General features: G+C 32.2%; 1 protein-coding gene across 1 annotated transcript; it reads right to left on the bottom strand.

Moving 5' to 3' along the window:
* Window positions 1-5,169: 5,169 nt before the first annotated feature.
* LOC106664384 lies at window positions 5,170-12,570 on the bottom strand. Its single transcript, XM_014390063.2, has 14 exons — window positions 12,496-12,570; window positions 9,400-9,490; window positions 9,121-9,312; window positions 8,661-8,780; window positions 8,241-8,599; window positions 8,099-8,165; window positions 7,899-8,043; window positions 7,469-7,760; window positions 7,240-7,393; window positions 7,018-7,114; window positions 6,764-6,937; window positions 6,424-6,692; window positions 6,167-6,357; window positions 5,170-5,631 (listed from the first exon to the last, which is right to left on the bottom strand). The coding sequence occupies exons 2-14, from the start codon at window positions 9,466-9,468 to the stop codon at window positions 5,388-5,390; spliced, it is 2,373 nt and encodes a 790-aa protein (XP_014245549.1). The 5' UTR covers window positions 9,469-9,490; window positions 12,496-12,570; the 3' UTR covers window positions 5,170-5,387.
* Between the last annotated feature and the right edge of the window lie 255 nt (window positions 12,571-12,825).

Raw genomic sequence — 12,825 nt, 5'->3', positions numbered from 1 at the left:
TTTATGTACCTGATATATAAATGGTGTAGGCAATTTAGGGTGGTTTTCATAGAATAATTTAATATTAGGATCAGTTTTTATTTAAGTAGGTGTTCTGGGATTGCCCTAACATAAAAGGACACAACTTGCTTCTGAATCCTTCTATTTAAGACAGGTTCCCCAGCTTCGGTGTATAAGGATTATAGGGCTGGATCTAAATGAGCCGGTAAAATCTTTTTTTTTTTTGTACAAGCCCAAGATATGCGAAATCAAATTCATTAGGGAAGTACACTTCGGTCTTTCAAGCAGAAATACATACCATCAACGCTTGTGCCCTACAAAATCTTAAAAGAGGTTACACTGGCAAAAAAATCCTCATAAGATCTGATAACCAACAGCTATTATTAGCATGTCAAAAAATCACATCAAAATTAGTCAGTGAATGCAACCAAAATATCCAAAACCTGGGGAAACACAACAACCTGATGATATACAAAGGAATTTCGGTTAATGGGAGGATCTGCGAGACTATACATAGGCCCTATACTTGGGATAACAAAACCAAATACAGAATCCTTCATCACAGAATGGATCCAAATAAAACAAAGTAGAAATGGATAAACTCTAGGGGCCCTAGACATAGTAAACTTATGATGAAATAACCCTCACCAAGACTGGCAAACTCACTGCTGCAGTCGGAGATGGCTAGACTCAGAGGAGTGATAGAACCATTAAACGGTCACTGGTATCTGAGAAAACACAACATGGGCATTTATAACGATGATCCCATCTGCAGATTATGCAATGAGGAGGAGGAAACAGCCACCCATATCATCTTTGAATGCGAAGCAATGGCTCAATGGAGATTTAACCTAGCAAACAGGAAAAACCTAGGGAATGAAATTGTAGCAGCAACAGTCAATGACCTAATACTTCTGAGAAGAAGGGTAGAGTTGATTGCACTGAATTAGGGTATTAGGAAGGTACAGTAAGCCCAAAGGCTGAAGTGCATGGGGAGTACAAACCCCGCTTCCTAGTTTCATCATCAAAATTAATATCCTCTTATTTGTCAGGACGTAAACAAGTCAAACTACTTAGTTAATTAATGAAATGCCCCGATCTTCCTTAAGTATGGCGTTAAGGTGCAATTTTAGGACCCTTGTTGTTTTAAAATTTTTTTAACAACTTCCCTTCTTGTTTAAATTACTCCAAATTTCACTTATATGCTGATGATACCCAAATCTATACAATGTCCCCCTCATTTAACCCCTGCTTCTGTTCAACTCATTAACAAAGAAGTTTCTAGTGATTTGTTTTTTTAAAGAAAAAAAATTGATATGTTGATAGAAAAAGTTAGTATCGCCACTTGAGCCTTGGGTTCGAAACCCGCTTATGACACTAACTTTTTTCATTTCAACCAAGATGCTAGATAAAAAGAATAATTTATTGAAATAATCAATATGGTCAATTATGACTGCTGAACATGTATGGATTAATTTACCCAAAATAAGCTATGTAAACAATGAAGAAAATATTCAATTCAGTACAGAGAATTTCCTCCTCTTGTATTGATCACCGCTTGTATTTGACATGGCATCGATTTTATGAGGTTTTGAATTTAGTGCTGTGGAATATTTTCTACTCCTCCAGCAGCTCCATTCTTAATTCGTACAAATTCTCTGGCATCACTGGGCGACTTTTTACCCTCTTAGATAACTTGTCCCAAAAGTGTTTGATAGGGTTTAAACCGGGACTACATGCTGGCCACTCCAAATATTGAATTGAAGCCCATTACAAGTAGTCACCAATGGTCCTAGCTGTGTGGGGCCTTGCATTGTCATGCATATAAATAAAACCAATTGGTAGCATACAAAGAACTTCTTCTGTGAGCACATCTTGAATCTATCATGCAGCTGTTGGGAACCATCGATAAATGCCAAGTTTGTGTGACGTTTTACAGAAATGCCTGTCCAAACCGTAACACCACCTCATCCATAGTTTTTCAGGAGTGGAAATGTTGCAGGGATATACAACTCTCCTGTCCTTCTACAAACCCTCTCTCGACCTTCAGAGGACCTCAAACAAAACCTTGACTCATCCAAAAAAAGGGTTTTTATATGATCTTGCTCAGACCTAGTTGATGTGATTTCTTATGAAACTAACCAAGCCATTCTGTGCCTTGTCAGAAGTTCTGGATCAGTGACAGGCCTTCTTGCACGTAATCCATCTTCTGAAAGTCTTTGCCCTACATTGCATGAATTGACATTAACATTTCTAACTTGTTGAAGGTTTTGCTTGATCTCAACAGAGGTAGAATGTTGATGCACAGTGCAAATTCTCTGGCATCACTGGGCGACTTTTTACCCTCTTTGATAACTCGCCCCAAAAGTGTTTGATAGGGTTTAAGCCGGGACTACATGCTGGCCACTCCAAATATTGAATTAAAGCCCATTACAAGTAGTCACCACCGGTCCTAGGTGTGAGGGGCCTTGCATTGTCAATTGAAACAATAAAATACAATTGAAATGATAAAATGAGATATGACACAATGCTGGTCTGATCCATGCCTTTTTGAACTACCAGTATTTTTGTAGTGATGGAAAACCCTTCGGGTGGTTGTTCTGGGAATGTTAAGCAAAAGCTTGACTTCTTCCATATTCCAACAATGCTATGATTTTAGCTGTGTCACTTAAAACCATCACTCAAACAAATTTGAAACTTAAAAATGGTACAACTTAAAAAAAAATCAAACCATCAGAAGGTTAGAAAGAAGCTTTACAGAAAACCCAACAAAGAAGAGATTGACTATTCAAAGATTTATTTACCAAATCCAAGTGTAAACACAGAGATTTTATCTGTGTTTTATTTACCTCTAATCCTTTAAAACGGACCAAATATTGTTGTAAGATAATCAATGAAGGATTGTCCAAGAGATACTTTAACATATTAAGATATAAGATGATTATAATTTTTTTTTTTTTGCCCCTCAGTTAGTAGTAATAATTCTTCTTTTATATAAGATAAGATTTTATATATAAAATTCACTCATATAGGAATCTGGTCTTCTTGCATGGTTTAAAAATTATCTTAAAGATAACTTTCAAATTGTTAAAATTTGTTCTTCCCGTTATTTTGAATTTCATGCTCATTCTGCGACCCATTTAGACCACTATTGTTTGTTTTATTTTGTTGTAAATTTTCTTCTTTTTGCAGATGATTTTAAAATTTATCATGAAATTCATGTTTAAGGTAAATATGTCCTCTTCACTACATATTTCATCACTGGTAAATAAATCTTTTATGTTACTGGGCTTCATATCTCGCAATACTCAATAATATAGCCTTTAAACAACTGTATTGCTCCCTTGTCTGTAAAAAGATGAATTCTCGTCTCCTGTCTGGCCTCATTATCTTCTTTGTCAGAATCATTCTTTAGATTAAGTTCCAAGTAAACTCTTTAAATTCATCTTCAAATTAAATATTGTGGTGTTTTTCTATTGTATATAGTAATAACAATTGTGTATATCTAGTTTGTTGAGAGTGAATGTATTTATTAGCATGAATGTACTTATTAGTGTGGATGTGTGATGTGAGAAGGTCATGGTGGAATCGAGTACCCCATCGACCCTCAATTAGTTTAATTGTATATTATGTATAAAGGGTGATGGAGGAATATCAAGTTGAATTGTATGTAAGTAGTAGTGAATGTATTTAAAAATGAATGTAAGTACGAATGGGTTTGGGACTGCATGTGTTGGGTGCTGAATTGACCTAGCTGTTGTTGATAGCACCCCCTCCCCAAGCCCAGCCTCGATGGCTGGACGGATAAAACTGAGGTCTGCCACTGGACTGCCAACACGCGGGTGGGTGAATCTCAAATCTGCCAGTAATTTACTGTAAATAGCAAAGCTGGACTTGTCGGTGGTCTACAAATAGTCAATAGGCTCAACTCGACATATGTTTGTATAATTCGTACGTACACGTGAAGATTTGAGCCTGTATAAATCCAATTCCAAAATTAAATATTCCTTATCATTCACAATGTTCAATCTACTATTCATTTATCTTCATTAGAATCTCATTGTATATATTTAAATTTTGTGTTTATTTATAAAGTAATAAATAGTAGAATCAAGTGGCCTTTATTACTTTCTCACCTAAATTTTCAAGTTCCACTCCATAATATTGTTCCATATCCTTCATTTCTCACATTTTGTATGATTATCTTTTTCATTCTGGTATCAACTGACTCCAGAAAATAGTTATTGACCTTATTAAGAAATTTCCACAAATAGATATATTCAGTAATTCTTTAGAAACCATTACATCATATTGCCTAGCTATTCAAAATAATTAGATTTTTACTATTGGCTTTTTAATTTTAATTAGAAGTTTTAATCCTATCACTGCTTAGCAGAATAAAGAATTTATTTTTATTGTTTATTATATAATTATAATAAATTAATGCTTATGTTTATTTTTATAATCTATAAATAGGTTTTTAATTAAGATTTTTTTAAAATGTTTTGCGTTCTTCTCTCTTTTGTGCAATTTGCTTTCTTGCAACTAATTTTCCTTCTTTAATGTACTTATTTAATGTATAATTTGTTTTAGTTTTTTCATGTTGTCAAATATAAAAATTATATTATCAAATAAAAAAATATAAATTTTTTTATCGCAAATATATCAGACTGCGGTTCATCTTCAATCCTCTCTTTCCCAGAAGCTAATTTTTTTAACTTTTGGGTGGTGCACTCATTTTAATCACTGAACGCAGTGCAAACTTTACAGTGTCTTGCAACACCTAAACCTCCTTTGTAAATAGAAATTTTGATTACATATATTAAAAAAATAACAATGAAAAACGGCTCAAACTTTTCTGGTTACCTGGTAGTTTTTATGATTAATTAACTTGCCCAGATTTCAATTTATAGTTTAAAAATAAAAACACTAAACTAAACCTACTTACAGCTGAGTTGCACTGCTAGTGAATTTTATTATTTAATTAAATAAAACTATCTACTTGTATTATGCTTCTTTTTTTTTTTTTTAGCATGGTTGTCTTGTATCAACATAAGTATACATATATAAATCATTATTAAAGATGGTAGAATTAAGACATTTTTTTGTTTCTTATGTTGTTTTTCTTTGTTTGTTACATTTAAAAAAAATGTGTGAAATATAGTTTATTTATAGTTAAAATAAATACATACATTGCAAGTCAAATAAAAAATGTATAATTAATTATTAAAACCCGTTAATCAACATGACTTTTACGTTACTTTTCATTTACAAAAAGTACCTTTCAGCCCAGTGAAACATTTTTAAATGTACACAACGGACTCACTGGTCTTGAAATGGTCATTCAAAGTCTTTGTTGTTATTTTCTAAAATTCAAATATCCCCCTCTAACTAATCCTTAAATTATGCACAGAGTGGATATACTGTTTTCTTGGTGTATAATCTGTTATAATCCCCAAAGGATATACGGGATTTATAGAATCGTGATATAAAGAGTCCAAAACCATGGTGTGCAACGGTTCCTGATGGTGATAACTCCAATTGTCCTCTGAGAAGTCAGTGTCTTCGCTCACCGACCAAGGGTCACATTCTAACGAATCTGGCGCCATGGTCAAGTCATCTTTCACTTTTCTGTAAAAGAAGATAAAATAATTTAACAAATTTGTGATAAAAAGGTGTAAGATGGAAAGAGCATTTTTTTTGTTTACTTACTTAGGATCAAAATGTTTAAATTTCATTCAGGAACAATTTAACACACATTTATTGTTTATTGAATAAATTCTTTACCCGTTTATTTCACTATTTTGTCTTTCAGGGTTTTCTAAATTCTAATAGTAATAAATTAAGTTTACTTACTTTGACACACATAATAAATTGTGTGTTTGATTATCTTGGTCTGTTCACACCAGTAGATTCTGTTTGTCAGATGTGTTTTGTCATTTTCAGCAATAAGTCCATGTGTTATTTTGGAAGTTGTGTCCTTTTGTAAGCTTAAGTCAACATTTTGTTCGAAAGATACTGTTATCTATTTATTTCATGCTTCAAGTTTAAAAACCAATTTATTAATTTTTTGTAATTTTTGGTTTTCTTCAAGGTTTTGACTAAGAACCACAAATATTCCTGAATGAAAAATCAAAACAGATTGATCTTTTTGAAAAACTGATACCTTACTGCGACCATATCCAGCGAATCTTCAAACTGCCCAGCAAAGAACCGTGTTGCTTCCATAGTGTCAGAGATGATCGGGCTGTTTTTGAGGGCTGGCAAGAGTGATGCATGAGGGCGGGGGATGTCGTAATCTGGGTCTTCTTTTGTATTTTTTTCTTCTTCCTTCTTCTTTAATTTTTTAGCTTCTTCCTGAATAAAAAAATAAATAATTAATTAATATAAAACCCAAGGTGAGGAAAAGCTATAAGTTCTTACATATATGATTTTTGTATTTTGATAGAGAGATGTCGCAAAAATTGGCTTGTTCATCGTATTTAAGTTTTCAAGTATTTCTGTCAATTCGTCTTTCTTTTTGGAAAGCGGTTGACTGTCTTTTTTTAATTCAGATACAATTTTTGGAATGTCTTCCTTGAAGAGCCTTGATATTCCGTTGTCGGTATCCTGGCTAAGAAGATCTTTTGCGTTGTCAATGCAAGTTGATGTTTTTGGTGGTAACTCAGGTGCTTCCAAGCTCCAGGAACTGTCTGCAACATTAAAAAATAAATAAATAAGAAGTAAAATGACTACAAAATTCAGTGTTTATTTATTTTTTTACTTGTTTCATATTTATCTGAAGGCAATGGTGAGTTAACTGGCCTGTTGGTCTTTGTATTAGTGTGCGTTGGCGATTTGGACCGTTTTGTTTCATTTGTCGATGTTTTATGATCTTTCTTGAATCTTGGCGGAATATTGAGTTTTTTATTGTGACTAATAATATGCATATCATCGTCTGATGGAGAAAATTAACAAATTAATTTGATGGTTTAATTACAATTTTTTAAATTGAACAAATTTTGAGAAATGGCTTACCTGAAACAGTTACAATGTCATAATCTGGAGGAGGCTCTGGACGAGGATGCTTGTAATTCAAATTGTAATCACGTTCACTCATATCTGTGAGAATTTCCTTTAAAAAAATTATAAATGAATAATCAAATGATTTTGATATACATCTTAAAAGTAATAAATCTTTTTCAATACAGTAGCCATTTTTTTAATGTCTTTGTAGACATTAATATAATAAAAACTTACCAGATCCGAATCAGGTCCTTCCATTTCTTGCATGTATTCACAAGGGTTGTGCATTGGATTCGGTTCCCATTTATTGCTTTCCTTGCGGCACCATATTTTTTTCAAAAAGCTGAGAGACCTCTTTTTGACTGAAACCCTTCTTCCTTCTCTACTGCTATAAAGTTTCAATACAATTTTTTTTTTTTTTTTTTCAATAGATAACAAACACAATTATTCATCCTTTTTTTACCTCTTAGACAAATAAGGAGAGAAATGGCGTAAAATAGAGTTAGACCTCTTATTTAGAGTCCTAGGCAAGGGTATCGGAGCGTTTTTCTTTTCTTTTATCAACTCCCTTAGATTTGCAAAATCATAGCTCGACGATAAATACGGGTCATTGTAGCTTTCCTTTCGCTTTGCTGTGAGATCTGTATCAGATCTGACTTTATTTTCAAAACTGTTTGACCAATCGAGAAGAGTCCAGGGTTGATTATCATTCGATGAAAACCTCATATCGCTATTATAACTTCTGTCTTTCCTTCCTGTGTGAAATTGTGCCAACGTTTAACATTTACCTTTGTAATTTTAACTGATATTTTAATTTGTAGGAGTAATTTTGTTATTATTTTCAGTATTAATTTTTGAAATTAAAATTTACAAGGTAATACACATCATCTCACCTAGCAGTGTATGGGCTTTTTCTGGTTTATTTATTTTTCTTCTTTCTGAATTATACTGAATCATATTTTTGAGGATTTTCTCTCTGGGGTACATCGAAAGGCAATCACTGTCAGATCTGTTCACTCGATAAGTTTTCCTCATGTGCTGGAGAAAAATAATGTTTGTATTATATTGATTAATATTGTTGAATGCTACTTACATTTTTATCATGTCTTTTGAGTTCATCGCTTGTGCTTTTTAAACTCTCATAAATATTTTCTCCATACCTGAAACAGTTTTAAAAATGTTTCCTTTAGTACCGAAAGGTGTAATTATCTTGTGAATTAAATAATTATAATTACTTATTAACATCTTCTTCAACACTGAAACTCCTTCTAATACTTTTTGCTGACAAGTCTTGAGATGTAATTTTGAATTTGCCTGGGACAGAGATGTCGCGCAATGGCAACTTGTTTGACTTTCTTGGCACGTCAGATCTGCCGTTGTGAGACGACACAGTTTTTATGCTGCCACTGCTCTTCGCTTCTGTTTGCTCGTAGTTATTTGCATATTTGTCCAACTTGTCATTTCTGACCATTTTGTCACTTTTATCCACACTGTCATAACGCGATTTTAAATAACTCGAAGAGGAGTTTGGGAGAGTTGTCGCATGACTATTTAAATTGTAGGCATTTTCATATCTATGTTTCTGGTTCATAAACTGAAAAATTATGTTAATGAATGTTTAAAATTTTATTCTGAATGTTAGATTTTTAACTTACTGCATAGCGAAAATGATGGATCGGCTTGGTGCAACATCGAGATTGAGTAGAGTTTGGTATGCTCATAGCGTCTATCAATGCTTGTAACCAGATATCATGATCCACTTTATTTAAAGCCCTCTATATTACAAATAAAAAATTAATTGAACTTTTTTCAACAATTAGTAGTTTTGAACCATGATCTCTTGGTCTGTTTACTCTCGTACATTTAATCTGTTTCACTACCTTCAGTGATTGGCATTGGTGTTATTTTTTCAAAATCTTTCATAGATTTTATATAAATAATGATTTTTAAGAGTGGTAGTGAAATGCACTTGCCAGACCAACCAAGCGATAGAAAATACAGGACAAGATGATAAGAATTTCATCACCTCACCACAATATTTCGCAGTATAGTTTATTATTTAAAAACAGTATGTTACACATTGTTCCAGTAATTAATTACAAACTCTTAACTTACAAGATGGACAGTGTGAGATCGGGTCGCCACAATGATTTCTTGATACGACCCTGGGAGGACACTGGCTGCCAATCCCATATTAACAGATCCACGGCAAGGTGAAAGGCTTAAGTATTCAAGTTGAGATTTGTAATAAAGAAGAAGTCTACCTTCAAGTACAAACCAAAGTTTCTTCCAGCGAGAGACGACCCTCTATAATAAAAACGATTGATGTTTTAACTTTTCAGAAATTGGGGCATTTTTTAGTGTGAATTAGCAGTAAGTTGGAATTGTCCGTACCATCTTGCCCTTCTTTTCTAGATAGCCAGCCATTTTAATTGTTGTCTTACTGTCAGAAGATGGAACCATTTTGTTAATAGTAATTACAAACCTGAAAAAATAAAAATAAAGTTTTAATCACAGAGTGTTATTGAAAACTAAATTTCCTATGTTGCTTTCTTCTTGAACATTACATGAAAATATAACATAATTTATACTTTATAAATAAATTTATCTCATGACCATAATGATTGGCTCGAGGAGAAACAGGGAGCCAAATTTGCAAATTAATTACAACAATTGTATTTTCATAAAATACATCAGAGGCTGCAATTAGCTCCCTACACCATCCCACTTTATGGATTAAACATTTCATTGGTCTCTTCCAGCCCGTATATTGTCTATTTTTCTTGTATAGTGGTACAAAACAGGTTCATTATGTGAACTAAAATAGGTGCAAAAAGGCACTAGGAGTCCAGGGAGGGAGGCAGGAGAGTTGTTGTTTATTGTTTATTTTAAATAAAAAATCTAAATATTTCTTCAATTTTGTTTAAGATGTAGAACCCCATATTTGGGCGCCCATAACAAACACTGCACGTATTGAGGATTTAAATAAATTCATTTTGGAAACTAGTTGAAAGCAGCCCCCCAGAGCCCAATGTTGGTAGCTGGACGTATTAGAGGTCTGTTCCCAGACTGCCAACACCTGGGTGGATGATTCTTGGGTCTGTCGGCAGTTTACTGTAAATAGCAAAAGCTGGAATTGCCTTACTTGAATTATCTTACAAATTCAATAGGTTGATTTTTATATCTTCTTTTCCAATCTTGATTTCTTAGTTCCACTTTTAAAAATCATAATTTTTGATTTATTTAAATTTAAATTCCACAATTCAACATATTTAGTACTAGAATTAATCATAAATTACAACGTCTGTGGACCCTGAGCAAGCACAACAATGTCGCTTGTGAAACCAAGTGATTTAACTTTTATTTCCCCAATCAAGACTGTCTTCAAAATCATTTAAAAATATAGCAAAAAGCAGGGGATTAAGTAGAGCTCCCTGTTTAACCACAGCTTCAATATGGATTCCTGTGTAATACCCATGTTCTTTAGTGTCAGTCAACAAAGCACAGATGCAGCCCATCTTATCTGAGACATCTATTTCATGTAATTTTTAAAAATAAGAGCAATTGATCAATCAAATCAAAGGCTGCAGAAAAATCTATAAGTATACATAGACTTTCTTTAATTGCTGGGCTAAACGTAATTGTATAGAATTGATCAAGATGATTAGGTTGTCAATTGTACTATACCCAGAGTGAAAATCAATTGTTTTAACACTATCTTCAGCCCATTTCCCCAATCTCCAATATAGTAAACCTTTAAATATCTTTCTATGTGTTATCTTTTGTATTATTAAAGGATATTCTTCTATAGTTGCTTGTTAAGTCCTTTCACCTTTCTTGTATAGTTGGAAAATCAGAGATTCTATAAATGACCAAGAGATAACTTGGTTTTCAAATTTTTTTGAAAAGGCCAAACAATTTTTTTTAGAAATGTGGGAGTTGCATTCTTCTAGTTCTCACAGGGGATCATATCTGGGCCTGGTCTCTTATCAGTACCACATTTATCTAGGGCAAATTGCAATTCATCATATTTAAATGGTTTATCCATTTCTGGGTTCTGATTTTTATGAGAAGCATAGAATATTTGATTCTTTTCTAGGATTTTTTAAACCAAATGAAGAACAAATTCAAAATATTGATGGTTGGAAGAATTAATTCTGTTATCATTTTCATAAATCAGTAATTTTAAATAATTTACCAACACATAATTAAAAAATAACTGATAACATAATAAATAAATGTAAACACAGAGAATATATAATCACTTTTATCATTGTTATTATGCAACATGGATTCTTTTAAGAATTTATTGTCTTTTTATTTGTTAAATAAATAATTTATAAAATTGCACGTTTTGCTTAAATACAGTGCAAGATTACTGAATTACTATTTATATAAGCTCAAATTCGATATCCCTTTGGAAGTTGGGAAGTACATGCAAGACTAGAGTAATATGCACCAACAATTTTCTAAGTCTCATTACTACTAATTTTTTTCACATCAAGTGTAGTATATGCCAAACTAATTTACAAATTTAAAAAAAGGCTATAAAACGCATTTTACCAAAGCTTAAATCAATTCTTAAGATTATTGGAATAAAAACCAACAAGTTTTCCATGCTTTTTTACATAATTTCATCAAAAATTAGTGATTTATGCAATTTGTAAACACACTCTAATAATGTATTAAACCAAAAATAATCTATCTGGATTCATTATTTGTTATTTACTTTTAGAAGACAAAGCATTTTTTATTTATTTAAATATACAGATTATTTATTATCCTTGTTACACAAATACAAGTTTCATAACAGTAAATAATTAATAACAATTAGGAAAAGGCACAATTTCTTTTATAAAATTGTACATTCATTATATCTAGTATGGACATTTGGAACACAGAAAGATATACCGGAGAAAAGATCAGAACCAATTATTAAACCAGTGACAATATCAGAAATCAAGAGAGCATCATATAATTTTCTCCTATCAAAATAAGTAACCATGTTTAGTTCTTTTAGTAAATGGTCCTAATCTAAAGAATAAACTGGAATGTTTTGCTTAAATGCAATGTTTTCGAAATTTTATTTCTTCAACTGTATATATACATTCAAAGAACAAATGAGGATAGTAAACAACAAAATTTTGTTGGCCGAACTAGAGATTTTAAAGATTTTATGTTATCAAAATTTTGAGGGTTTCTGATTGTAAAGTTCAATAATTTATAAGATTTTGCGGTGATTATTGACACCTCTACTTAGATCATAACAAATAATTTTTGAAATGTCAATGTAATCAATGTTCATTGATTATCAGTTTTCTGATTTTTCAAAGAATTCATTATAAACATGGGAACATTTCTCTAGAAGTTCACAGAAAGCGTCTCTCGACTTATAAATGCCAAAAGGGCAAAGGAACCGATATGCATTTCTTAAAGGCCCGCAGAGGGAGAACCTAAATAAAACAGGGAAAAGTAAATTTAAATAATTACCAATAATTGACAGTAATTAAAGAAGTGGGCTGAAGGTGTTTTTGAGAACGAATAAAGTTTTGTAATATCTTTCGGTCGTGCTCTGATTATCTTTTGCCATCTTCTCCATACAATTAAGTATGACCCAGTGGGCGTTCACGCGTCTTCACTTTTTTCACTCTGTAATATTTTCAGACGTTTAAACAGAGCTTATTAATTTTTCTAACACTAGAAAAAATAATAAGACAGAAACAATAAATAGAAACGATAAATAAGAGATAGAGAGTAACCGACGATAAAATAAGAGATAGAGAGTAATGATATTTCACTCGGAAAAATCGTTAAAGCAGT

This window comes from Cimex lectularius, unplaced genomic scaffold (genome assembly GCF_000648675.2).
Source record: "Cimex lectularius strain Harlan isolate CLEC.00 unplaced genomic scaffold, Clec_2.1 scaffold50, whole genome shotgun sequence".
In the NCBI taxonomy this organism is placed as follows: Eukaryota; Metazoa; Arthropoda; class Insecta; order Hemiptera; family Cimicidae; genus Cimex; species Cimex lectularius.
Note: the sequence above shows the minus strand (reverse complement) of the source record. Positions and strands in the feature narration are given on the sequence as shown.